This window comes from Anas acuta, chromosome W (assembly GCF_963932015.1).
Source record: "Anas acuta chromosome W, bAnaAcu1.1, whole genome shotgun sequence".
In the NCBI taxonomy this organism is placed as follows: Eukaryota; Metazoa; Chordata; class Aves; order Anseriformes; family Anatidae; genus Anas; species Anas acuta.
Window position 1 is genome coordinate 2,872,903 of NC_089016.1, and position 27,506 is coordinate 2,900,408.

Consider the following 27,506-nt stretch of genomic DNA (forward strand, 5'->3'; position numbering starts at 1 on the left):
GTTACAGAACTGGCGAATAGAGGAAGGACTAACATCATCTACCTGGAACTGTGGAAATCATTTGATGCTGTCCCCCATGATATCCTTGTGTCTAAATTGGACAATGATTTGACCAGTGGACCACTCAGTGGGTAAGGCATTGGCTGGATGGTTGCATTCAAAGAGTTGCAGTCAATGGCTCAATGTCCAAGTGGAGATCAGTAACGAGTGGTGTTCCTCACAGGTCAGTATTGGACCGGCACTGTTAAACATCTTTGTTGGTGACATGGACAGTGGGATCAAATGCACCTTCAGCAAGTTTGTTCATGACAGCAAGCTATGTGGAGAAGTCAACATGCTGGAGGGTAGGGAAGCCATCCAGAAGGACTTTGACAGACTTGAGAGGTGGACCTGCGTGAACCTCATGAAGTTCAGCCAGGCCAAGTGCAAGGTTCTGAATCTGGACTGGGGCAACCCAAACATATTTACAGGCTGGGTAGAGAATGGATCGAAAGTAGCCCTGAGGAGGAGGACATGGGGGTGCTGGTGGATGAGAAGCTCAACATGAGCCAGCAATGTGTGCCTGCAGCACAGAAAAACAACATTATCCTGGGCTACATCAAAGGAAGCATGGCCAGCAGGCAAAGGAAGGTGATTCTCCCCCTCTGCTCTGCTTTTGTGAGAACTGACTTGGGGTCCTGCATTCATCTCTGGGGTCCCCAGCACAAGAAGGACATGGAAGTATTAGAATGAGTGCAGAGGAGGGACACAAAGATGATTAAGGGTCTGAAGAACCTCTCCTATTGGAGAGGAGAGCTGCGAGGAAGTTGGGGTTGTTCAGCCTGGAGGAGAGAGGGCTCCAGGGCGACTGTATAGCAGCCCTCCAATACCTAAAGGAAGCCTACAAAAAAGCTGGGAAGGGACTCCTTTTGGGAGGTATAGTGATAGGACAAGGAGTAATGGTTTTAACCTAAAAAACGGTAGGATTCGATTAGATTTAAGGAGGAAATGTTTTGCTCTGAGGAGAGAGGAACACTGGAACAGATTACCCAGAGAAGTTGTGGATGCCTCATCGCTGGAATTGGTCAAGACCAGGCTGGATGGGGCTTTGAGCAACCAGATCTAGTGGAAGGTGTCCCTACCCATGGCAGGAGGGTTGTAATTGGATGATTTATAAGGTCCCTTCCAAGCCAAACCATTCTAAGGTTCTATGATTCTATTGGACCTGATGGGATTCACCCATGAGAGTGGAAGGAGTTGGCTGATGTCCTTGCAAGGCCACTCTTGGTCATCTTGGATCTATCCTGGTGACTAGCAGAAGTGCCCCAAGACTGGAGGAAAGCAAATGTCCATCCTTGCTGCAAGAATGGCAAGGAGGAGGGCTCAGGGAAGTGCAGGCTGCTTAGGCTCCACTCCATCCCAGAAAAGGTGATGGAGCAGCTCATCCTGGAAACCTATTCCAGGCACAGGAGCAACAATAATATCATCATGAGCAGTTGGGATGTCTTCATGTAGGGGAAGTCACTCTTGACCAACTGGGACATGAAATGCCCCGATGAAATTACTGGCCTGGCAGAAGAGGGCAGAGCAGTGGATATCGATACACTTTGACTTCAGTAAAGTTGTGTGGTGGATTAAACCTGGTAGGCAGCTAAGCACCACAGGTCTACGGGCTCATTCCTCCTACCTAGTGGGATGTTTTGAAAAGAACCGAAGACTAAAAGTGAAAAAAAAAAAAAAAAAAAAAAAAAAAGGGGGGCTGGAATAAAGACAGTTTAATAGCTAGATGTGCACACAAGCAACAACAACAAAAGAACCAACCAACAAACAAACAAAAACCAGAACTTATTATTCACCATTTGCCATTGACAGGCAGATGTTTAGCTATTTGCAGTGCTTCATCATGTGTAACCGGTCAATATGAAGGCAGATGCCATACTTCCTAATGTTCTTCACACCACCAATAAAAGACAAAAACAGATTTTGCTAGTGTTGCTTAAATAGCTAAATAAATTCCTATCTTTTTTTTTTTTTTCATGTCTCAGCTCAGCTTAGTACACACATGGACTTAGAGCAGGTGCAGAGGAGGACCACAAAAATGATCTAGAGCACTTCTGTTAAGAGAGGAGACTGGGAGAATTATGGTGATGATGATGATGATGATGATGATGATGATTATCATTATTATTTACTGGAAAAGAGAAGGCTCTGGGGAGACCTTACAACAACCTTCCTGTACATAAAGGGAGCCTAGAGGAAACCTGGGGAAGGACTCATTACCAGGGAATGTAGTGATAGGACAAGGGGCAAAGGCTTTCAAGTAAAAAAGGGAGATTTCTGTTAGATATTAGGTATTCACATATCGATGAACCATGTCTGCACAGCATCAAGGGTTTCTGTTTCTCATCCTGCCCCCAATGACATGTAGGTTGGGAGTGTGCAAAACATTGTGAAGTTTGCATCTTGGGCTGCATCAAAAGAGGAATGGCCAGCAGACCAAGTAAGGTGATTGTCCCCTTCTACTCTGCCCTCGTGAGGTCCCACCTGGAGTACTGCGTTCAGGTTTGGGGACCCCAGTACAAGAAAGATGTTGACCTGTTAGAGCAAGTTTAGAGGAGGGCCACAAAGATGATCAGAGGGCTGGAGCTCCTCTCCTATGAAAAAAGGCTGAGAGAGCTGGGGAAGTTCATCCTGGAGAAGAGAAGACTCTGAGGAGACCTCATTGTGTCCTTTCAGTACTTGAAAGGGGTCTTGAAAAAAGGACGGAGATGGACTCTTTACTTGAGTTGATAATGACAGGGCAAGAGGGAATGGTCTTCAAGTAACTGAGGATAGATTTAGACTAGATGTTAGGAGGAAATTCTTGGCTGCATAGATAGTGAGTCACTGGAAGAGGTTGCACAGAGAAATTGTGGATCCCCCATCCTTAGAGGTGTTCAAGGCCAGACTGGAGAAGGCCCTGGGCAACCTGAGGTGGCATGCCTGCTTAAGGCACACACCTTGGAACAGTAAAATCTTTTAGGTTCCATTCAACCTAAGCCATTTTGTGATTCTTTGACACTGCAAGGACAACTAACTGAAGCACTCCCTGCAGCCCACTACACCGCTAACAAAAGTATACCATGCACAAGAAGGACACCTCCAGTGAAGACAGCCTGAGAAAGCTGGGATTGCTTAGCCTCGAGAAGACTCCAGTAGACATTATTGTGGCCTTCCAATACACAAATGGGGCTTAGCCAAGTCTGTAGTGATTAGAACAGAATAGTTCAGTTGGAAGGGACCTTCAAAGGTCATCTAGTCCAACTTCCTGACCTTTTAAGGGTTAAACAAAAATTAGAGACTATGTATGAGGGTATTGTCCAAATGCCTCTTGAGCACTGACAGACATGGGACATCAACCAGGTCTCTAGGAAGCCTGTTCCAGTGTTTGACCACCCTCACAGTACAGAAATTTTTCCTAATGCCCCATCTGAACGTCCCCTGGTGCATCTATGTGCCATTCCCACATGTTATGTGATCAGTTACAAGAGAGAAAAGATCATCCCCTACTTCAACACTTCCCCCCCCCCTCAGGAAGTTGTTGAGAACAATGGAGTCCGTCCTCAACCTTCTTTTCTCCAGACTAGATGGCCAAAGGATCCTCAGGCTGTCCTCACAGGACATGTCCTTTTACCAGCATTTCCCCTTTTTCCTTGGTTTCCCAACTGACAATGTTGGGAAACCCTCTCTCCATGCTCTCACCAGTCAGTGTGACTGACCATGTTTGATTCCCTCCACTGCTTCCTTTACCGTTTGTTGGTCATGTTTGTGTCTCTGGATGTGTTGTGGTTTATCCCCAGAAGGTAACCAAGCTCCCCACAGCCACTCTTGCCCTCACCCTCCTTAGCAGAACAGATGAAGAAAAATAGGAGAGAGCTGTAGAGACTCTTTATCAGGGAGCATAGTGCTAGGACAACAAGTTTTAAATTAAAAGAGAGTAGATTTAGATCAGATCTAAGGAAGAAATTATTCACAAAAAGGGTGGTGAAATACTGGAAGAGATTACGCAGAGAAGTTGTAGGTGCCCCCTCCCTGGTAGTGTTCAACATAAAGGTGGATGAGAGCTTGAAAAACCCGATCTCATGGGATTAGCCCCTGCTCATGGAAAGGGGGCTGGAACTAGATGGTCTTTAATGTCCTGTCCAACCAAAAGCATTCTATGGTTCTAAGATCCTGGAGGCCTACATTTCATAGAATCAGAGAACCATTAAGGTTGGAAAAGACCTCCAAATCAACCGTAACCCAAGCATCGATATTACGCTCTAAACAGTGTCCCAGGCATGAAGCTTTCCTTAAACATCCCCAGGAAAGGTGACTTCACCACGTCCCTGAACAACCTGTTCCAAAGTCTAACCAAACTGACCAAAGATCAGGGTGGACGGAACCTTGAGCAACCTGGCCTAGGAGAAGTTGCCCTGCCCATGGCAGGGGGGTTGAGACTAGATGGTCTTTAAGGTCCATTCAGACCCAAAGGATTCTAGCATACAATGATCCTGCAGGACAACAATTGGTTGTGTAGCTTATGTACACAGAGGGATTTCAGTTTATGTCAAAAAGTTTCTCCCACTTAATATCAACAAACATTTGGAAGAGATGGGATGCAGACTCCCTGTCACTTTGTGGGTGTCTGATCTCATAACGGGACAAGAAAAGAGTACTCTCACGTCAAACCCTTCCTTTGAATTAGGGGAAAACACACTACTGGAAAAAAGTGATCATCCCCAGCTGAGAGAAAAAAATTAGTGATTGCATCAGCCTGTTTCAAAGTTGATTCCTCTGGAAGTCCAGGGACTTGTCAAGAGCTCCCTGTGCTGTTAAGCTGGGCCGGGCTCCTGGGCCCAAGGGGAGCTCCTGGCAAGCAGGCAGCACTGCGGAGAGACAGCTCTGCCCAGGAGCAGCTCCTCTGCAAAGCACAGCAGCAGGGCTGGGGGCACTGTCTGCAGGGGACAAGGGACAAGGGCGGCTGAGAGAAGGGAGGGAGATGTTAAAGGCAGTGTGGAGGGGGGATGCTGAGAGCTCACTGCGGGAGAAATCTTCACAGTCCCTGAACAGGGTAAGTCTGTGGCTGCAGGGCAGCACAGCTGTTGCTCCTGATGCCATCTCCAGATTTTCTGGCAAATCCCACAGCCTATGGGATTTTTCAAGAGGACTCTGCTATCTCTACTGTATGAATGACATACTCCAGAGCAGGGTTAACCAGACACAGCTGTACAGGACATGGGGGTTCATTCATATGGGGCTTGCTGCAGGCTGTGCAGCCGGGATGCAGAGTGCTAGCTGGGGAGCTGGAAGTGTGCAATCCTGATCAGGAGAGATTGGAAGAGAGTGTGTAATGGGTCAGTGAGAAACAGAGTGGATTCTGCTCTGAGACCCTGTCCTGACTGTCTCTGTCTTTTCCTCCACGGGCTGCCAACCATGCCTAGAGGCCGCAAATGTCCAACAGGACCTTCCCCAATGAGTTCCTCCTCCTGCCATTCGCAGACACACGCCAGCTGCAGCTCCTGTACTTCGGGCTCATCCTGGGCATCTACCTGGCTGCCCTCCTGGGCAACGGCCTCATCCTCACTGCCATAGCCTGCGACCACCACCTCCACACCCCCATGTACTTCTTCCTCTTCAATCTCTCCCTCCTTGACCTGGGCTGCATCTCCACCACTGTTCCTAAAGCCATGGCCAATTTCCTCTGGGACACCAAGGCCATTTCCTTCTTTGGTTGTGCTATGCAGTTCTTTATGTTTGTTGTCTTTGTCACAGCAGAGTTCTATCTCCTAATCATTATGGCCTATGACCGCTACATTGCCATCTGCAAACCCCTGCACTATGGGACAATAATGGACAGCAGAACTTGTTTCAATATGGTAGCAGCTGTCTGGGGCAGTGGCTTTCTCAATGCCCTCCTTCACACTTCCAACACATTTTCACTACCATTCTGCAAGGGCAATGCCCTGGACCAGTTCTTCTGTGAAATTCCCCAGATCCTCAAGCTCTCCTGCTCAGATGCCTACCTCAGAGAGGTTGGACTTCTTTTGATTAGTGCCTGTTTAGCATCTGGTTGTTTTGTTTTCCTTGTGGTGTCTTATGTGCAGATTTTTAGGGCTGTGCTGAGTATTCCCTCGATGCAGGGCCAGCACAAAGCCTTTTCCACATGCCTCCCTCACCTGGCCGTGGTCTCCCTGTTCATTAGCACTGGTACATTTGCCTACTTGAGACCCCCCTCCATGTCCTCCTCCTCCCTCAATCTTTTGCTGGCAGTTCTGTACTCGCTGGTGCCTCCAGCACTGAACCCTCTCATCTACAGCATGAGGAACCAGCAGCTGAAGAATTCAGTGTGGAAAGTGATGATTGCATGCTTTTCAGAAGCAATAAACTGCCTATCTTTTGCATAACACACATAATATAACTGGTTACAGGCCCATTTGATACTTCTATATATGTTTCATGTGTGATATGTGTGATTATTCTAGCTCTCTGTGTATTTAAATTAATGAAAGGAGCCTTCAGTGACTTGCTCTCCCTAAATCCTTCCACAGGATGTTGTGGAGCTGCAGGGTCACTTGGCTGTGCACAGAAGTGGGGGAAAAATAGTCCTCGCACAGCAGCAGTGTCAGGGCAGGGACAGGACAGGGGCACTTCTCTAACACTTTTCTAACATGTAGGAAAACATCCATGTCAAGCCCTGGCAATATTTCTAAGCAGTAACCGTAAGCCCTACCCTAACACCTAAATGCTATCCCTCTTTCTGCAAGGAATCCACTACTCTTACTCCTAACCCCAAATCTCACCTGGCGTGGGTTAGCCAAGTCCCAAAACCATAAGGCCTTACTGTACACTCTTAGCTCAATTCTCACCCTATTCCTCAGCCTTTCATCCCTATCAGTGAATTCCAGCCTTAACATGATTCCTCAACAGAGCCCTGACGAAAATCCCAACAGATAACATAGTCTCTACACTAGACACAGACTAGAAGCCAACGCAGTAAACACAGGCCTCCCTCTAATACTCTGCCCAACCACTAACCCTGGAAGGCAAGATCTAATCCCTAAAGCCTAACCTGAACACCTAAGCCCCAAATCCTGCATTCCTGTGGTCTAGTCACCTAACTGAAGCAGTTTGGCCTCATGAAGCTGGGCAGGTCATGGGAGGTCCTACAGCAATCTCTTGGTCTTGGAGGAGGCAGGTGAGGCGACATGGATGTGGTCATGTCACAGGACTCGAGGAGGAGATGGGTGGGGATGCTCTGCTGAGGTTAGCTGTGCCTCAGGCTCTCAGGAGGCAGCAGGAGGCCCATGACTGTGCAGGTGTGTGTTGGGGCACATTCTCAAAGCTTGTTTGACTATTACTTGAACTCCACAGGCTGGAAATACTGCACTTTGGGGATCTTTCCAGCTCAGAGTAGGGTTAGCACATGCCCTGAGCCAAGCTGGAATATCTGTGAGGAGTCCCCCTGGTCCTGGAATCACCAGCGTGTGTGTCACCCAATGTGTCCTGTCAGGAAATGCATGGGTGTGCAGAGCTGGGCCGTGATAGTGTGGTCCCTGTTGCTCTGGGATGTGTGTGTGTGTTGGGTTTGGTGCAAACACCTGGGCTTATTTCTAATCTCCCACCTAAGCACAAGTGTGGAATAGCTCACCCCCTACCAAAACCCTCCTTGTTTTATCTCATCCATGGAGGGAAGAGCCAAAAAAAAAGATCTAAGCAATTTTCCCAGGGTTTTCTTCTGCTAGCAGCCCCAAAGCAGCAGCAGTGTCTTGCCATTGCCGGCTCATGGGTCTGCTGGTGCTTGTCTGGGCTCTGCTTTTACCTTGCAGGTGGGAGGTTGTATTGGGCGTACATGGAATTGGTAGGGCACACTGATAAGTGTTTTCAGATTCTAAAGGGGGTTAGGCAAAATTCTGTGAAATTGTCTTTCTCACGGGGGAGATGCTGTCTGTTTCTCTAACTGGAAAGCTCTTCAAGACTTGAAGGAGGATGTACAGCCTCTGGGGTGGGTTTCAACCTCCCTCAATTTACTTATGTTTAGTTATAAACACCTAATCCCCACACACTCCCAGGGAGCCACTCAGCCTGTCTATTTTCCAGGACAATCCCGCTATATTATTAAGCTGGAACAGAGCTTCCCTTTGCAGCTCTCTGTGGAGCCTCCATGTCCCTGACATTACTGGCATGGTGGCTCAGCTTGAGCTGGAGGATTGAAGCATGCTTTTTTCTCTTGTTCAAACTGAAATGCTTGTGAGGAATGCTTTACATGTGCTTGATGCTTGAGTACAGCCTTGGGCTCCTGTCTCCTGGTAGGACGGTCACATGGAAGTGGGCAGGATCTTTAATTCTCTCACAGATGGATTTAGTTGTAGGCCTTGCAATGGGACATGGTCGGAATAGAGGTGTCTCTTTTCTTTTACTTAGACAGCTTAGATAGATGAAAGAAAGGAACATTTTCACAGCCTACTTTGGGTATGAGAGCCTAGGAAACATTTAGATGAAGTAGGAAGTACTTCAAGGAATGTAAGCAGGCCTAGAAAGTGACCTATTGACTGGAGTAGCTATGTGCAGCTTATGAGTGTTGTAGATGTTTACATGCCAGCTTCAATCATGCTCATGAGGCTTCATCTATTTTAACATTTCTTTGTGCACACCAGAGCCTCATCTGAACTGAGAACCAAAATACCATCCTCCCTCCTCCTCTTTTCTAAACACTAGCCCATTTCTTAATGAGGATATATATATTTTTTCCTTTCTTTTTCCTCCTGTTCATCTATATTTATGAAACAAACAAACAAAACAAACCTATCCCTTACCAAATCATTTAACAAAACAAAATATATTTTTATCCTTCAGTTCTGATCTGCTCAAGCTGGTACTATTATTATATTATATGCCCTCTCTTCCTTATGGGGAGGCAGCAGGCCCTCCAGGCAGTGTTCCATCATCCCTATTCCAACTGCCTGCTTTATTCTAACCTCATTCTCTGCAAGACAATTGGGCTGAAGTTTGCAATGGCCTGATGTGCTCATGCAGCAATATGGAAACTGCTCTGCAAGCTCTGTGCATTTACTTATGGTCAACTGAAGCCAAATGCCACTTTGTCCTTGTAAGTGACCACCAAAGGTCACTGCTGTCTGTCGCTGGGGCTGGGGACCCACTGCATGGGGAACTCCACTGGCTTTAGAAGAGCACTCCTGCACGATGTCAGGCAGAATTCTGACCCAAAACTGGACTGATTTTGGTCACACCGAGACTAAAGGTCAGACTGATCTTAACGATGTCCTTCAGAGTTTTCTTTACAAGTATCTTTTCTGTTAAGGGCAGTGTCCCTGCAAATGATGTATAAGATAGACACCACTTTAGCTGCTTTTATTTTTAGTAGAGTTTTGGGCTTTCTTAGCTTTTCCTGAACTTTATTCTTTAGCTGAAAAAAAGTTTATTTCAATGAACTCATTTTGACTTTGCTGAGTAGCTGCTCTTGCAATTGCTGCTACAGCTACTTGATTCCCCTCCCCAGAATCAGAACCCGTGGCTTTGGGCTTTTCAGTGCTTATTATTCGTTTAGTTCTTCCTTTGTGCTTCCATGGTGGGCAGGAATAGGCTTGTCACCCTGTGCGGCGATGGGGGGCAGGCAGGGGTCTCCCCTCTGCTTGCCTGTCTTCTTTCAGCCGCATGCACAGGCAGTAATGGGACTGAACTGGGGCATGCTCCTGGCCTCTTCCCCTGGGCAGGGAGCCCTCAGAGCTCTGCAGGGCAGGCAGCACAGCCCCAGCCAGCCCCCAGCAGCCAGCTCCCACAGCCTGCTGCACCGCAATTAATGCCCTGCCCATTTCACAGCAGGCAGGGGGTGCCCCATGTCACAAAACGTTGGGGACGGTCATGGCTCTGGAATGCTGGCCCCAACGGCAGTTGGGCGGTTGGGCAGGCCTGTAACGGCTACCTATGCTGACGGGGAGGCTGCTCGGCTGCCTGCTCCTCCCGCTCAAGTGTCCGCTCCAGACACAATCTCAACCAGAGGAAGTCAGCTTCTTTTTCCCCTCTCTTCAAGCAGGACGGTGACACGATTGGGTCAGGATGGGAGTGACCACTGCATGAGGATGACGGGACACGGACAGCCTCGGTGAGTTGTTGGAGACCCTTGGGCACTCAGGCAAGCACTGCCCATGGTTACAGGGGGATGCTGCTCTGTTTGGTGCTTTTCCTCTTTCAGACAGAAACACACCTAGTGATGAGACCAGACCATGGCACATTGCTGGCCTCTCTCACTTTGGGAACTCAGCCAGAAAAGATGCCAATGCTCTACAGGACGGTTAAGACAGCCCAAAGCCATTCACCACCACGGTGTCACCACGTGAAGTGGGAATGTGACACATTTAAGCTACAACAAACATCTCCTGGACATCAGGAAGATGGGAGATGGACAGCCTTGGTGTGAGGCTGGGAGAGCTTCGTGCAAGGAGGAAGGAATGGCTTCCAGTGCTGAGAGGGGGTGGCTGCTCGGTTTGTCGCCTCCTCTATTACAGCTGAAGACACTGACAGTGCTGGAATGAAGCCATGGCACGCTCCTGGACTCTCTCGCATTGAGAAGTCAGCTGGAAAAGGTGTCAACAATCTCCAGGACAGGTAATTTCGCCCCCAAACCACACCCAACAATGGTCTCATTGCAAGCAGGACAGTGACACGCTTGGGCCAGGACAGGAGTGACCGCTCCATCAGAATGATGGGAGATGGATTGACATGGTGAGATGCTCGAGTCCATCGGGCACAGAGGCAGGGTCAGCCTCTGGTCACACGGGGATGCTGCTCTGTTTTTTCTTTCTCTTATTAAATCCAGACTCACACAGAGATGGGATGCAGACGACGGCACAATCCTGGCGACTATCCTTTTGAGAAGACATCTGGAAGGAACATCCAGCACTCTCCAGGACAAGTAACATCGCCCCAAACCTCATCCACCACTGTCCACAGAAATCAGGAAGGTGAAACGATCAGACTAGGACGGCAGTGACCGCTCCATGGAGACGACGGAACACGGAAAGCCTCGGTGAGTCGCTGGAGACCCTCAGGCAAAGAAGTAGGGGCAGCCTTGTGTCTCAGGGAGGTGCTGCTCTGTTTGGTGATTCTCCTTTTGCAGCCAGAATCACACAGCAATGAGACCAAACCACAGCACACTCCTGGCCACTCTCCCCTTGAGAAAGCAGCTGGAAGGAAGAGCTGCCAATGCTCTCCAGGACAGGTAAGATCGCCCCAACCTACACCCCCAGTGGTCCACAGCAAGCAGGAAGCTGACAGAATGGGGGCAGGACAGGAGTGATCGCTGCATCAGGATGACGGAACAATGACAGCATCGGCGAGTTGCTTGATACTCTTGAGCAGAGAAACAGGGGCTGCCCATGGTCACAGGGAGGTGCTGCTTTGTTTTGTGCTTCGTCTCTTTCAGTCAGATACACACAGCGATGAGACCAGACCACAGCAAACTCCTAGCCTCTCTGCCCTCGACCACTGAACTGGAAGGAAGAGCTGCCAACGCTCTCCAGGACAGGTAGGATCGCCCCAACCCACACCCACAAGGCTCTAACTGCAAGCAGGATGGTGACATGATCGGGGTAGGACAGCAGTGACTGCTCCATCAGGACGATGGGACAGGGACAGCCTCGGTGAGTCCTGGTAGACCCTTGGGCACAGAGGCAGGGTCTGCCTGTGGTCACAGAGGGATGCTGCTCCGTGTGTTCTGTCTGTTATTAAAGCCAGACACACACAACAATTGCATGAGCCCACGGCACAATCCTGGCCTCTCTCCCATTGAGAAGTCAGGTGGAAGGAAGCTCCAGCGCTCTCCAGGACAGGTAAGATCTCCCCAACCCACACCCACCAGGCACTAACAGCAAGCAGGAAAGTGACACGCTCGGGCCAGGAGGGCAGTGACCGCTCCATGAGGACAATGGGACAGGGAGAGCTTTGGTGAGTTGCTAGAGACCCTCGGGCACAGAGGCAGGGGCTGCCCATATTAACAGAGGGATGCTGCTCTGTCTCTTGGTGCTTCTCTTTCAGCCAGAAACGCACAGCGATGGAACCAGACAACGGTATAATCCTGGCCGCTCTCCCCTTGAGAAGTCAGCTGTAAGGAAGAGTGCCCAATGCTCTCCACGACAGGTAAGATTGCCCCAATCCACACCTACCAGGTTCTAACAGCAAGGAGGATGGTGACATGATTGGGGTAGGATGGGAGTGGCCACTGCATGAGGATGACCAAACAATGACAGCCTTGGTGAGTCACTGGAGACCCTCGGGCACAGAAGTAGGGGCTGCCCGTGCTCACAGAGGGATGCTGTTCCGTTTGGTGCTTCTCCTTTTGCAGCCAGATTCACACAGCGATGGGACCAAACCACAGCACACTGCTGGCCACTCTCCCCTTGAGAAATCAGCTGGAAGGAAGAACTTCCAATGCTCTTCGGAGTGGTAAGATCACCCCAAACCATACTCACCAAGGCCACAGCAAACAGGAAGGTGATTCGATTGGTCCAGGATGGCAGTGAACACTCCAACAGGATGATGGGAGGCGGTCAGACTTGGTGAGATGCTCGAGAACCTCGGGCACAGAGACAAGGTCATCCTGTGGTCACACAGGTGTGCTGCTCCGTTTGCTCTGTCTGTTATTAAAGCCAGACACACACAGGGATGGAACCAGACCACGGCACAATCCTGGCCTCTCTCCCCTTGAGAAGACTTTTGGGAGGAAGAGCTGCCAAGGCTCTCCAGGACAGGTAAGATTGCCCCAGCCCACACCCACCAGGCTCTAACTGCAAGCAGGACGGTAACACAATTGGGTCAGGACGGGAGTGTCCTCGAGCACTCAGCTGCACGAAAGAGCTGCCAATGCTCTCCAGGACAGGTAACATCTCCCCAACCCACACCCACCAGCATCTAACAGCAAGCAGGAAGTTGACACGATCAGGCCAGGATGGGAGTGACCGCTCCATGAGGACGACGGGACATGGACAGCCTCAGTGATTTGCTAGATACACGTGAGCAGAGAGGCAGGGGGTGCCCATTGTAATACACCATAAATGTTTGTTCATTGTCTTTTATATTATAAAAACAAGGAGTTCTGTTTGTGGAGCGGGAGTTGCGAAAGCTCCCTGCTGAAGTGAGGAGCTCTGTAATGTTTGGGTAGACACTATGAAAATTCTTTTGCTTAAATTAACAAAAAAGAGAACCCCCTCCCCTTCTCTCTTTCTGCATCTCCGTTGCCTCTTTTGTTCAAAGACACTGTTGCAAAGCTCATGTAACCACCTCCTGATAAGTTGTTAAACTAGTGTCTCAACATCCTGCCTTCCTGTCTCATGCTGGGCCAACATAACCAAACAAAAATAAAAAAGAAATTGAACCACAATGCCGAGGAAGACCACAGCCTTCATCTTCACGACCACCAGAGGAACAGAGATGACCCCCTAGCAACAGTGCACGCAGTTGCAGAACATACCAGGATGTGCTGCGTAATCCTGGAATAACCAAGATATAAAAAGGGACCCTGGCAGGGGTGAGGTGTGCGCCATTGTCAGAGCCGAGAATCCCTGGCCGCCCAACGCTGTTTTGCTTGCTGGTTGCTTACTCAATAAATTCCTTTCTATGATTAATACAATGCTCTCTGAAAATTAATTAAGGGGGCAACTTAACTGGGCAACTAAGAGCCCCAGCCCTGGGGTTGCTGGGGAGGCCCAGAGCCACCTTTGTCCCAGCAGCTGTGGTGCCTTGCGAGAGGCTGCAGCTGTGGTGGCCATGCCCAGAGCCCTGCAGCAGCCTGCAGTGGTCACTGACCTGGGGCCAGCCCAGACTGGGCTGTTGGGCTGGGATGGGCTGCACTGGGGAGAGGGCATCGAAGTGGGGAGAGGTGGGCAGGGGCTGGGCTGGGCAGTGCCCGGTACAGGGCAACAGCAGCATCAGGGTGTGGTGGCAGCATTTAGGGGTGGGCTATCAGCAGGGCTTGGTGCTGCAGAGCCAGGGCTGCGCAAGGGGAGCCCAGAGCTGCAGGGGCAGGGGTGAGGAGGCCGCTCTGGGCTCTTGCTGGCCTGGGCAGAGCAGGAAGAGGGCCCAGGGCATTCGTCCCCTTCCCGCAGCCTGCCAGAACCTGTAAGGCAGTCATGGAGAGTCCAGGCTCAGGCTCTGCACTGTGGTCATAAGCCTTGCGTGCCCTCCTCCTGCCATGCTCCATGTGGTGGCTGCAGCAGAGGGGAACCCCAGACAACCCTTTCATGGGACAGTGACAACCACGTCACCCCAGCCCTTTCAAGCGCCCTCCTTGCTGCTCTCTGATGCACAACAGGACCTCCCATTGTGTGCTGGCCAGCACATCTGCTGAGGGCCAGGGAGGCTGCTGCAGGGGCGGGGAACTCAGCATGGCCCTTGCAGCCCCCTGCCCTGGGCCTGCCTCTCCACTTGGCCTCTGCCCGGGCCTTGTCTCTGCTGGCAGGACGGCTCTTGGCATGTGCTCCCTGGCCTCCCCTCACCTCCACAGAGCTGCTGCCCACTCAGGCTGCTGGCAAAAACGTGTCCTCACAAGCAGCACCACCCCTTGGGCTGCTTCTCCTGGCCTCCCCCACCCCACTGCCTTGACTCCTTGTCTCTGCTGGGTCCCCTCTTTGTAACCCAAATGTGTCCCTTGGCTGACAGCTCCCTCTACCTTGACCCACAGGATGGTAAAGATGGGGTGGGACATATTACCATGATGTGAGGAAGTATTTTTGTAATCTGCATTGGTGATGGCACAAAAAGACACTTCCTTCACCAGTGATCTACATCCTTCTTCAGGTAAATTTTCAGGATCTCTATTCATCACAGGAGAAGAAATACTGATGGTCACGAGCACATGGATTTCATTGCTTTCTCCATCATGGTGTACTCCCTCATCTTCCAGGCACTTCCATCCATCTTGAATAAACCATCCATATTGAATGTCCCCTTTCTGGATGCCTGTCTGGACCTATGCACTTCCCACGGTTCTCCTGCTTTGCCCTCCCCTTACTCTTTGATCATTCAGACTGCTCTCACTGACCCAGTTTCTGCTTTGAGATTCATTGAGTTCAAGCTTGCCCATCGATTAGCAGTCTGCCTAATTGTTTCTGTAGCAAGCTCCTCATCATTTATCATTGAATTAAAATCATATGAAATAATAGTAATCTTAATACCTATACTTTCCTATTAATCAGTATAATACACTAAATTTACTTAATATTAAAACCAGTGAGGTAAGCCTGACTGGAGACATACAAGATGAGGAGCTTCCTTTGCTGTTTGGAAAATTGCTGCATGCTTTCTTGTTGATTGTTTTAAAATAAGGAAAAACCCTTCTGTGCCTGTGTGCAGCCAGGCCACTAAGGAAAGCTGGTGGGAGCTGGTGCAAGGGGGCTGTAACATCCAGCTGCAGACTTCAGTGCAGAAGTGTGGTGTAAGGGAAAGTGATGCAAGCACCAGGTGGCCAACGAGAGAAATGTCAGGGTTGGGGTGGTGAGGAGCAAGGTTGTCTATGCACTGTCAAACCTCAAGTGTCTGCTTTTCCTCCTTTTTTCACAGGAGAAGCCCAGGATTAATATCAATTGAAGAAAGATGCTCAAAACTGAAATGCAACAAAATTCATCCTTTAAAATTAGAAGAGATGTTTATTAGGTGCTTTTTGAAATCTTCCTCTTTAACTACAGCATGAAAGCTCCCCAATTAGTTGTCCTACTCTTGAAGACATGAATTAAACTATGGAAGACATATGTTTGCTTAGAAGTTTCTGCATTGTAATGAGTTCCATGGTGGATTTCGGTGCTCAGTCTGTGAACCTGAGGTAATGAGAGGAGAATGATGCAATTGCTTAAGAAAGTAAAGTCAGAAGGAAAAGTTGAAGTGACTTGGAGTATTAATGGGCCCCACTGAGGGCTGTTACCAAGAGATTCTCCTCAGGGACTTGTTAGGGCAGAGAATTGGAGGCCATAATTACAGATAGGCAAAGCACTTTGCTGAGAAAAGTCTGGGTTTGCTGTGCTGAAGTAAAAGGGCCAGGTCCTGACTCCAGCCACTGGAAGGGAATGTCCTGCACTCCCATGTCTGTCTCTGGGCTCCTGCTGGGGGTCTGTGGGATATGGTGGGCAGTGTGATGCCTCAAGAAGAACAATGGTATTACACCTCCCTGACTCTGCACAGGGACTCAAGAAAGCAATGTCCCCCCTTGCAATGACTGTATCTCATCTCCTCATAAGCTCTGTCCAAGGGGACAAAAATGTCAGGGCTGCTGGGGCCTTCTCTTCTTGCCAGCACACACCTCCTTGTCACCTCCAGACTTCCCTGTGCTGCCCCACACTTTGTCCTATTTCCCTGAAGGCTGCAGACACCCATCTCTGTTCACCACCTTGCTCACATCCTGGCATTTCCGTGGTTTCACCGATGTCTCGTCAACCCTCACCAGCTGTTCCTTCAAACACAAAGCCATGGTCTTTGATCAAAGACACTCTTTGGGTGACCTCTAGCACCACAGCACAACTCTTTGAGGGACATTTCTTCCTCTTCATGGCCAATGCCAACCTTCCAAGGTGCAATTTCTGGCAGGTTTTTCTCTCCTGCTCTTTCCTACCACCAAAGAAAGTTCCACATGGGTGGAAACCACTCCTAAAGTAGGCATCCCAACCCATTGGCCTTCTTGCAGCCTGTCAGCCAACCAGACCCAAGTCACCTCACCAGCATCTTCCAAACCATGGGCCTGCTACTGGCCTTGCAGCTTCTTGTGTAGACAAACTCAAGCCTTGTGCCTCCTGCTGTCCAGTTGTGTATTCAAACAGAAGGGACAGGACAACCCATATGTGGGCCTTCTTTCTGTCTGGGTCCTCCTGGGTATGTAGGCAGAGGGGATCCCACAGTCAGCATGCCAACCAGGTGCCTTCTGCTGGCCTACCAGGACCACTGGTAGTTATCAGCTGAAAAGTACAGATCCCAGGTAGAAATGTGACCTGTCAGCTACTTCAGACAAAAGTGACCTCACAGTCCCTTTCTGTGACACTTTCCTGCTGCTGCCCTATCAACTGCAGAGACAGAACTGACCTCACATTCCCTTTCATAGGCCAATTCCTCCTGCTGGTTCGGAGATCCTGAGGTACAGCTGAGCTCATCAGAGCATTCTCACACATCTTCTCCTTGTGGCCTAGAAGCTGATCAAATCCATGGCCCTCACATTCATTTTGAATGCCATGTGACTGCATAGCAATCTCACGGTTCCTGCCCTGCCACAAGGGAACAAGAACCTAAACTTAAGGGTTAGGATAAAGGTTAAAGGTGAGAAGGTTAATGCACAGGAAGACAGGCTTTGGATAATAGTTGTTCATGTATGACATTGGGGACTATGATGAACCCTTCTGGGTGAGAGATTAAGCAGCTGTTTAGTGGGAGGGTTTGGTGTTCTGCTTTGGGTGTCAGGTCTGTGATTAGGGTATGGGCAAGCTGTTTGTTTGAGGGTTTTGTTTAGGTCTGCAAGAAGACTAGGGTTGAATAGAGAATTTTAATGCTAGTGTTAAGGGCAGGGATGACGGTGAGCAAGAGAAGAAAGGTAATGGAATGGGATGATGGACTAATTCTGGCTTCAAGGGATATTGTGGTCAAAAATTAGAGCAGTGGATTCCTGTCAGGGTGTGGAGTGGCATTTAGATTTAGGTATTAATGTAACAGGTTAAAATAGGGTAAGGGCCTCACATAACTGCTTTAAGTCAGCTTTATGGTAGGATCAACATTTCCTGAATATTCTTACCTCTCCAAAATCGTTACCTTCTACTATCCAAGCTCCTCTTTCCTCCCCCAAATCTCACATCTCTCCTGGCCAGGCTCCTCTTGCCTTCCTTGTAAAGAAGTTTTTCCAATATCCAACCTGAACCTCCTCTGGCACAACATTAGCCTATTCCCCCTTGTCCTATGAAAGGGCACGTGGGAGAATAGACCAATGCCCACCTCTCTACAGGAGGATGAGGAATGGGATCCCTCAGGTGGATCCCATCCAGCCCTACTGACTTGTGTACATCTAAGTGCTGTAGCAGGTCTCCAAACACGTCCTCATGGATTATGAGGGCCATATTGTGCTCCCCATCCCTTCCACCAGATCAGGTGGATGGGTACCCAGAGAACAACTGGTCTTGTTGCTAAAGACTGAGGCAAAGAAGGTATTAAGCACCTCAGCCTTTTCTTCATCTCTTGTCACTAAGTTTCCTCCTGTATCCAGTAAAGGATGGATATTGTCCTTAGTCCTCCTTTTTGTGTTTCTGTAGTTATAAAAACATTTTCTGTTATCTTTAACAGCAGTAGCGAGAGTGAGCTCCTGATGAGCTTTGGCCTTTCTAATTTTGTTCCTACACAGCCTCATAACATCCTTATAGTCCTCCTGAGTGGCCTGCCCTCTTTTCCAAAGGTCCTAAACTCTCTTTTTCTTCCTAAGCTGTAGCCACAACTTTCTGTTCAGCCAGGCCAGTCTTCTTCCATGCTGGCTCATCTTTGGGTACATGGGGATGGACAGTCTGCTCCTGAGCCTTGAAGATTTCCTTCTGGAGGAGTGCTCAGCCTTTCTGGACTCCTCTGCCCTTCAGAACTGCCTCCCAAGGCACTCTGCCAACCAGTGTCCTGAACAGCTCGAAGTCTGCTTGTAGAATGCCTCATCTGTCTCCTCATCCTGGTTTGGCAGTCAATAAGATATCCCCACCAGGATGCCTGCCTTGTTGGCCTTCCCGCTGACCCTAACCCATAGGTACTTAACATTATCATTCCCACATTCGAGTTCTGAAACTTCAAAACACTCCCTAATATAGAGGGCCACACCACCATCCCTTCTGTTCTGTCTGTCTCTTCTGAAGAGCCCATAACCATTCATTGCAGCACTCCAGTCATGGGAGTGGTCCCACCACGTACCAGTGATGGCAACCAGGTCACAGCATGCCTTTTATTTCTTTTATTTCTTTGCTATTGAGCAATGGCTACAGTTATATTATATTGTACATGCAATAATAAAATCTCTGTTTATGGCCCAGAGGAATTAGGCACTTCAAATGTCACTCAGATGTCACTCTGCCATCTCCAATATCACCTGGTGTCTGCCTCTGAACAGCTCCCTTTTGGCCTCTGTCTCTATTCAAAGTGCTCAAAGCTGAGACAAGCAGCTTACATGCTGCCTGGTTTGTACCCACCTGAACCAAGGAAGAGGAATCCCAACTCCAGTGGGATTCTGTGAGGCACGGGGAGGCAGCTAAGCCCCCTTCTAGGGGAATGACACAAAGGATGACACAAAGCCTTTTCCACATACCTCCCTCACCTGGCTGTGGTCTCCCTGTTTCTCAGCACTGCCTTCTGTGCCTACCTGAAGCCCCCCTCTATGTCCTCTTCCTCCCTTAATCTTTTGCTGGCAGTTCTGTACTCCGTGGTGCCTCCAGCAGTGAACCCCCTCATCAACAGCATGAGGAATCAGGAGCTCAAGGATGTAGTATGGAAAGTGATGACTGGAGGTTTTTCAGAAGGAATAAACTATCTGTGTTCTTAATGTTAACTGTATACAGACCCAGAAATCTTTCTATTTTTTTCTATTTATTTTTTTTTTTACTTTGCTTTACTTCTTATAGTGTTTCCCGCAAAGAAATATCATTGTTCATACCTTCCTACACTGTATGTAACTTTCTCACGTGACTCCAAGTCTTTGTATAAATAGTGGTTCAGGCTTTCTGTGTATTTTAATAAAAGAAAGGACCATGCATTGACTCACAGCCTGATACCCTTCTTTGTAGATCTGTGGTGGAACTTCAGGGGCACGTGGCAGTGTGAAGAGGTGGAGGGGAGAAGGGTCCTGCCACAGCAGCACTGCCAGGGTGCACCTGTGATTGTTCCCTGTTCTTGGACAGCACCCACAGAGACAGTGAATTCACCTGCCTCTCTGCACAGTGGGTGAGAGGGATGATGGCAGACAGGCTTCTTTCAGGAGGAAAGAGGGAGCTTCCTGGAGAGCCCAAGCGCTCGTCAGGGACAGTGTGTGACAGGCAGTCAATAGCACGTGGATCCCATAGAGCACGGGCACATCCCAGGTGGAGCCACCCTGAGGTGCTGAATCTGGGTTTGAACAGGCAAAGGAGAGCTCTGCAACTCCAGGGACACAGCAGGCATAGGGAAAGCTCTCTGCTGAGTTATTTGTTACACCTCTGGTGAAATTTCATGGATTTAATACAGTGAATCACCCCAAAACATATCCTGACGTTGGAAGTGGGTCACTTGTGCATCATCTGACATGGGAAGTGGGTCACCCTTGTGGGTCCCTTCCAGCTCGGAGTATTCCATGAGTCTCTGACTCTGAAGAAGGCCGCCTATCTGTGCCAGCTATCCATGGCCAAGGAACCATTTGTGCGGGAGGCAGTCAGTGCCAGTACCCCCAACAGCTGGCTCTGCCTCCCCAGCCTGACCAACACGGCCCTGCAGAGTGCCCCCACGGCTCCACTCACCACAGCCCCCTTGCTCTACAGAGCAGCACCACCAGCTGGGGGGCTGTGGGCAGCATGGGCAGAGGCTGCAGGAATGGCTGCTCAGGCCATCGTCTGCAAACTTACTGAGGGTACACTCAATCCCCTCATCTAGGTCATTAATAAAGGTATTAAACAAGATAGGCCCCAGTACCAACCCCTGGGCGATGCCACTTGTAACGGGACGCCAACTGGACTTAACTCCATTAACCACAACCCACTGGGCATGGCCCTCCAGCCAGTTCTTCACCCAAAGGAGACTATACACAGCCAGGAGAGATGACCCAAAGGGGTTAAATAGATGCTTCAATAGGTGTTCCAGCCCACCATCCCACTACCAAAAGCACCTCCCAGCCTGCAGCAGAGGAGCCTGCTGGGGAAGACCTGGAGGGCTGTGGGGACCCACCAGCAGGAGCTGGTGCCAAGTCCTGCCCAAGGGTCCAAGACATCTCCCTGTTCAGCTCTTGCAGCTGAGGTATCTCCGTGGGGGCCCAAGGCAGCAGAGGGTGGGCACTGCAAGGGAGTGTCTCTTGGGGCTTCCCAGAGATCCACTTTGTCTGGAAACTGCCTGTGCCTGGCAGGATGGAAATGTCTCTGTCAGTAGGAATAGTGTCAAGGGACCAGGGGCTCTGTCAGCCCCAAAGCCAGACCCCAATCCTGCTGGCTCTAAGATGAGGTCCTTCCAAACCGCTGAATATTTGAGCTCTTCTCCCCTCCAACCACCTCAGGGAGACACCCTGATACCTGGGCAGGGAAGCACTGGATCTGGGGCAAAGCCCCCAGAGGGTTTTAATATGAGGAAATACAAACACACAGCATAAAAATAGGGGAATACCAAGAGGGGAAATACCCATGTGTGTCTGCTGACTGCTGGAAAAAGGACACCATTCCCTGGCACTCACGGCTCTCCCAGTGGCACTGAGCTCTCTTCCCTCCCGGCTGTACCCAGCTGCTCAGCAGGGCTGGGCTCTGCTGGCCTGGGGCTCTGGAACTCTTGTGCACGGGGCTCTGGTGTCACATCCTGGGTGTCCTCATGGGGAAATGCCAGAGACACCTCTTCAACATCGTCATAGCCTGTGGTCCCCAGGAAAGGTGACGAGGTGTCTCCCTCAGCTCCAGGGACCCCAGCACTTTTCCGGGACTGCAGGCTTCCCCCTGTAAGCATCAAGGCAGGCTGCTGTGGTTGGGCCTGTGGGGTGCCCCTCGGGGCTGTTTGTCACCTTCCTCGTTGTCACCAGCCTGAGACACTCGGCCCATTCTCCAGCCCCCACAAAATATCCCAGGACAGGTTCTTCATGTGGAGGTGGTCAGGCTTTCAATATGGCATGGATTCTCTTAGGCCTGGGGTTGGCATCTAGCAAGTGGCAGTGCTGCATTGCCCTCTCACCTGTGACTGCATCCCTGGACCCAGCTCCTTCCTCTGGTGTCCTGGGCACTTCCCAGTCGCCCTGCCCAGGGACAGAATCCTCCCCTGGGTCAGAAACCTCCCCAGCATCATCATAGCCATCTGCTGGGTAACCTCCAGGCAGGACAGGGACATCTGAAAGGAGAGGGGAGGTGGTGGCAATGAGAAGAGATGTCCTGCAGAGCAGAGGATGGGAGGGTGTGTGGGACACAGGGCTGACATGCTGCTGGTGTCAGGGTCACAGCAGAGCCTTCATGCAACCAGCTCTGTTGATAACACTCGGTGGCACTGCTGTCTGTCTGGTCTGTCTGCAGGGAGGAGAAATGGAGACCTTTCTCCCCCCCTCCGCCTCTGATCCTTGGGTCTGGCCCCAGACCATCCTCCTCCTCATGTGCCTGGGGTAGGGCTGCAGCTGGGTCAGGGACCCCTTTGAAAAGGAGGCTGCAGAGAGCTGCAGTGGGTGCTGTGGGATGAGCCCTGCGGCCCTGACTGGTGGTCAGCACTGCTGGGGATGGGCACCCACAGAGCTGGGGGTGCATGGGCAGGAGACCAGTTCCTTGGAAAGAGACAATTCTCAGAGGGACTCCAACAGCTGCCCTGGGAAAGCCCTTCACTTAGTCCTTGGTTCAGGGACAAGCAGAGAGGGGCTATCCCCTCTGGGATGGGCAGAGCTGGTGTGGAGGAAGCTCCTCGTTCGGGCTCAGCACCTGGATGCTCTCCCAAAATCCCCACAGCCCAGTGATTTTGGGGACCATGGGCAGGAGCTGCAGGACACAGCCCTGGTCTGGGGCAGGGAGAAAGGGCCCCGCAAATGTGCCTCCACAGGGACCTGCACCCACCTGAGAGACTGAACCTCGCCTGCTTCTCCCACGCCACGCTGTAAGCGATCTCCTCGTACACGGCCTCAGGGAAGGGCTCCCAGGCTCTCCCAGAGCCTGGGGACAGAAGCAGGGCAGGTTTGGGCATGGGCAGAGAGGGACAGGACCCCACTGGACTCCCCCAGCCCCATTCCCTAGGCCAGCACAGGGCTGTCCCCACAGCACAGCCCCTCTGTGTTGTGTTGGCACTGAGGCCACATCCCCAGGGAGGGCAGCATCCCCATGGGATGGTCTGGGACAGAGTCAGCCTCGACCCATCCCTCTGGAGACAGCCCTTGTGCCCCTTTGTTCCCTGGGTCATGTCCCAGTGCAGACTCTGCACCAATTCCCTCATTTCTCCTCCCCATGGAGCTGCTCCATCTCTGCCCCACACAGCAATAGCACAGCCTGTGCCCTGTTGCGGGGTGGCTGACACCACGGTGATGGACCCTGCTGTCCCATGCTCCTCCTGCCAGTGCTGCCCAGAGCACTGCCAGCAGTGCATCCTCCCCGTCTCACCCAGCCCAGCTCTCACATTTCTCTTCTCACCCCAGAACTGATGCCTCAGGGTCTGGGCTCTCTCCACCCCTTGATGTTGGTACACCATGGTCTGTCAGTCAGTGGGGCAGCACATGGGGCAGGAGGCAGCACACGGCTCTGTTTCTGTGCCCCAGAACACCAACACCCCCAGCACCCCCAGCCCTGCCAGGAGGCATCTCCCCCCCCAGAACCACTGGGGAAGAACCCACCTCTGCGCCGAGCCCTGGCGCTTCGCACCTGCCCAGCCAGGAGGGCCAGGAGCAGGCAGAGGAGGGCCCCCAGGATGATGCAGATGACGACAGGCACCGAGAGTCCCTCACTGCTGGTGGTCGGACGGCCCTGTGGGGGATCTGCATGGGCAGGAACATGGCAGGGGCAGCATCAGACAAGGGAGAGTTTGGGGGCAGGACATGCCACTCCTGACCACACAAGGTAGCAGGGGCTGGGGGGGACAGGGCTGGGTAATGGGGCAGCTCCCACCCTTCTGGGTCCATCACAGACTTCTCCCAGCTCCCTTGATTTCCTGGGAGTCTCAGAGCCCAATAAGGAGCCCCTTCCCCTGGCTGTGGGTCACAGCTTGTCCATGGACAGACCCAGCCCCAGGGGAAGGACAGCTTACCTGCTTGTGGGGGGGGTGTTGCTGTCTTGGGTGCAGCTGCAGGGGAGCAGAAGGAGAGCTGGGCTGAGAGGCTGGGGCTGTGGCACCAGGCAGCCTCCCTGGCAGATGGCCCCAACATGTGCCACCTGAATTGTCCCTCCTGTGGGGCTGGGCAGGGTGGCAGGGACAGGGCCCAGCACCACTGCTCTGGGCTGCTCACAGGACAGTGCAGGCAGCCCAGGGGACGTGTTGGCACATTCAGCCCCACAGAGGCTGCTCCCCACCCACCACCAGCCTCCCACTCTGAAGGGACACCCTTGCTCAGGCCAGCAGCAGGATCCAGAAGGGCAGATGCCCAAGCCAGCTCCTTGCCAAGCCCCCAGCCATGTCTCCCAGCCCCACTGCTCACCTGAGCAATGCACAGCCGCATCTGCCTTATGCTGGCAGGCACCGCTCTCCCCTGGCTGGGCCCAGCAGTCCTGCAGAGACAGCTCCGTCCCCCTGCACTCCATCAGCCACATGGGGCCCGTCCCCTCTCCAGCAGCAGCCTGGCCCAGGGCATAGACTGCGGGGCCACAGCCCAGCTGCCTGCATGCCACCTCGGCATCCCGCATGTCCCAGGCATTGTCACACAGTGTCCCCCAGGTGCCGCGGTGCCAGATCTCCACTCTGCCCGAGCAGTCGTCCTTGCCTCCCATGGTGCGGATCTTCTCCCTGTCTGGGGAGGCAGAGACCTCCCATGGCACCGGGACAGCTGGGACAGTCCTGCCAGGTGACGGGGGCACGTGCAGGGGCAGCTCCCTACCTGTGCAGCTGGTGGAGTTGGGGCATGCAGCCACCTGTGGCCTTTCTGTCCATGTCCCAAAGGAAAGAGAAGTTGGGCTGAAAAGGGATGCTCTGGGGACATGCAGAAGAGAGCAGAGCTGACCTCTGCTCACACGTCCCCATGCTGCCTGGGTCAGGGCAGCAGCAGAACCCTGTTCACTCAGGGGACACACACGGCACTGCAGGGGGGACCCAAGTGCTCGGCCCTACAGGGTCCCTGATTCACAGAGCAGCAGGAGGCTGTCCCAGGAGGGGGGACTCCTGAAAGCCCTGCATGGTCTCCTCTGAGACCTTGCCTGGAGTTGCCTCTGCATCCCCCAGGGAGCTGCTGGCAGCCTGGCTGTTGACTGCTGCTGGTGGACATGGGTGGCTCCAAGAGCAGAAGTCACCTTTGTGTACCAGTAGCAACAGGGTCTAATGCAGGAAGTCAAAGCCCCTCTGGGTTCCTTCTCTGCATTTCACCATGCCCAGTGGGGAACAGCACCTGGTGTTTTGATGGCTCAGATTTACCATTGCAGGTGATGTGGGTCTCTTCTCGGCTGTCAGTACATGACTGTGGATCCCAGGAAGCAGAGGGACACTGCCAGAAGGAGCTGTTGCTCTTCCCACACTCTACGCGATCCAGCCATGCGGTGCCAGACAACTTGGCATAGTTAGAATCTGTTTCCAGTTCCCCTTCATTCCCGCAGCCCAGCTCCTTGCACACCAGTGACACCGTCTCGGTGGTCATGGAGTTGGAGCAAACGCTGCCCCACGTCCCATTGTAGAAAACCTGCAGGCGCCCGGAGCAGCCGTCGCTGTTCTCCAGCCTCAGGGCCATGAACTCTGGAAGTAGGAAAGGCCCCAGGGACGTCCTTGGATGTCAGCCGCTGAGGGCCTTGGCTCTAACTGGCCCTATCCTCACCCCAGATTCCAACGCCCCAGCTCCCCTCCCCATTCCCAGCACAGACCTGAACAGACGACTCCTGCGTCCTCCTTGTGCCCGCAGTCGTGCTGCCCCCAGGCCTTGGCAGGACAGTCCCAGAGAGCAGCTTCGGCCCCGGAGCAGTTGACGCCATCCAGCCAGATCTGCCCGGAGCCCTCCCCAAACCGAGCAGAGCCGGCTGCCTCCAGGGCCCTTCCGCAGCCCAGCTGGCGGCAAACGATGGCGGCGTCGGCCAGGTCCCAGGCGTCGTCGCAGACGGTGCCCCAGCGCCCCTGGTAGTAGATCTCCACTCTCCCGGCACAGCGCCCGGCCCCGTCCACCAGCCGCACCCGCCGGCTCCCTGCAGCGGGGAGATCCCCAGCCGTCAGGGGCTGGCTGCCCTCCCGGACCAGCACCTGTGGGACGTGCAGCACCACTCACCCTGGCACACGACCCCCACATCCTCCATGATCCCTGCTGCCGGTGTGCTCTCGGGCAGGGAGGTGTTGCAGAGGCTCAGGTCAGCCTCGTGCCCTGCACACCGCACCCCACGCAGCCCCACAGGTCCTCGTCCTCGCTCGGCCCTCACGGGGGTGTAGGCTGCCTCTGCCTCTCCGCACTGCAGCTGCCGGCACACCACGCTGGCCTCCTGCATGTCCCACTGCTCATCCAGGACTCTGCCCCACGTCCCGTGCTGGAACACCTCCACGCGCCCGTCGCACCGGCTCCTTCCACCCACCAACCGTACAGACATGTTGCGAGCCGGGCCTGGTGAGAGGAAAAATTCAGCCCGGCACTGCAGTGGGGTCTCCAGGTGGCCGTGTCACACTCCAGGGGCAAATGGACTTTGCAGCAATGCCCAGCACTCACCTGAGCAAATGACAGCAGCAGCGTTCTCCTGGGAGCACGGCGAGGCCCCCAGGGCAGTCACCGGGCACTGCCCCAGGTGGGCTTCAGTCCCGTCACAGTGGAACGAGTCTCTCCAGACGGGGCCGGTTCCTCTCCCAAAATGCCCTCCTCCAGGAATGGACTCAGCAAAGCCACAGCCGAGGTGCCGACAGAGAACTTGGGCGTCCGAGAGGTCCCAGCGGGAGGCACAGAGGGTCCCCCATGTCCCCAGCACCTCCACCTCCACCCTGCCCTCACACGCTGTGCTGCCGTTCACCAGCCTGAACCCTGTGTACTCAAGGACAAAGGAGGGTGAGAGAGGCCACATTTGTGCTCTTGCTCCCACAGGAGCTGCAGGAGAGGCCAAAGGGACAGCATGCCTTTCTCCTCCTGCAACACTCTAATTTTAGGGCTGCAGACCACCACCTCACCCCAGCTGTCCCCACCCAGAACAGCCCAGTGCCCACCCCGCCCCCACCACAACCCCAGTGGCCATCATCCCACTGCGAGTCCCTACGTGTGCAGGTGACATGAGTGCCATTGCTGTGGGTGCAGGCCTTGTCCTTGGGGGCCCCCGTGGGGCAGAAGGAGAGGACGGATTCATTCCCCACACACTGCAGCTCTCTGTCCCAGACAGGACCGGCCCCTTCTCCCAGCTGAGCTGCCCCATGGACAGACAGGGCTGTGCCACACTGCAGATCCCTGCAGACCACCTCAGCAGCTTTGTCACTAAAGTGGGAGTGACAGACAGCTTTCCACTGGTCCCTGTCGTAGATCTCCACACTTCCTGAGCAGGGGCTGTCCCCTCCGACCAGCCGGACAAACCCTGGAGCAACCAAGAAGACCTGTGAGTTCCCAGAGTCCTCTGGCACTTCTGTGCCCACCTCCCACCTCATCCGTAAGGTGGCCACATGCAGAGCCCCACGGCCAGCCCAGTAACTCTCCGTGGTTGCTGATGGCACAAACACATCAGAACCCC

General features: G+C 52.5%; 2 protein-coding genes and 2 long non-coding RNA genes across 4 annotated transcripts in view; 2 read left to right on the forward strand and 2 right to left on the reverse strand.

Moving 5' to 3' along the window:
• The window catches only part of LOC137847138 (uncharacterized), a 120,312-nt gene extending 107,824 nt beyond the window's left edge, over nucleotides 1-12,488 (forward strand). The window contains exons 2-3 of the long non-coding RNA XR_011090804.1: nucleotides 10,052-10,120; nucleotides 11,441-12,488. This is a non-coding gene — a long non-coding RNA (uncharacterized lncRNA). The remainder of the gene's footprint in view (nucleotides 1-10,051; nucleotides 10,121-11,440) is intronic.
• Nucleotides 1-27,506, reverse strand: part of LOC137847150 (uncharacterized) — a 111,897-nt gene that overhangs the window by 16,358 nt on the left and 68,033 nt on the right. The gene's annotated exons all lie outside the window — the stretch shown is intronic.
• On the forward strand, nucleotides 5,451-6,404 carry LOC137847355 (olfactory receptor 14A16-like). The gene has a single exon (XM_068665637.1). It carries the CDS (start codon nucleotides 5,451-5,453, stop codon nucleotides 6,402-6,404), a length of 954 nt encoding a protein of 317 aa, XP_068521738.1.
• Nucleotides 16,349-27,423, reverse strand: LOC137847356 (antigen WC1.1-like). The gene is made up of 14 exons (XM_068665638.1): nucleotides 27,045-27,423; nucleotides 26,510-26,815; nucleotides 26,081-26,407; nucleotides 25,686-26,000; nucleotides 25,246-25,560; nucleotides 24,716-24,760; nucleotides 24,320-24,628; nucleotides 23,932-23,967; nucleotides 23,522-23,662; nucleotides 22,755-22,850; nucleotides 21,898-22,050; nucleotides 19,197-19,267; nucleotides 17,082-17,255; nucleotides 16,349-16,453 (listed from the first exon to the last, which is right to left on the reverse strand). Exons 1-14 carry the CDS (start codon nucleotides 27,421-27,423, stop codon nucleotides 16,349-16,351), a joined length of 2,772 nt encoding a protein of 923 aa, XP_068521739.1.

What these genes read in the sequence shown, in the direction of transcription:
- LOC137847356 (XM_068665638.1), bottom strand. Translation starts at nt 27,423, where the DNA reads ATGAGGTGGGAGGTGGGCACAGAAGTGCCAGAGGACTCTGGGAACTCA. An exon ending in TGCTGCTGTCATTTGCTCAG is followed by an intron (nt 26,408 to 26,509) that starts GTGAGTGCTGGG and finishes TCCTCTCACCAG; the next exon opens with GCCCGGCTCGCAACATGTCT. An exon ending in GTCCAGGGATGCAGTCACAG is followed by an intron (nt 19,268 to 21,897) that starts GTGAGAGGGCAA and finishes TCATTCCCCTAG; the next exon opens with AAGGGGGCTTAGCTGCCTCC.
- LOC137847355 (XM_068665637.1), top strand. Translation starts at nt 5,451, where the DNA reads ATGTCCAACAGGACCTTCCCCAATGAGTTCCTCCTCCTGCCATTCGCA.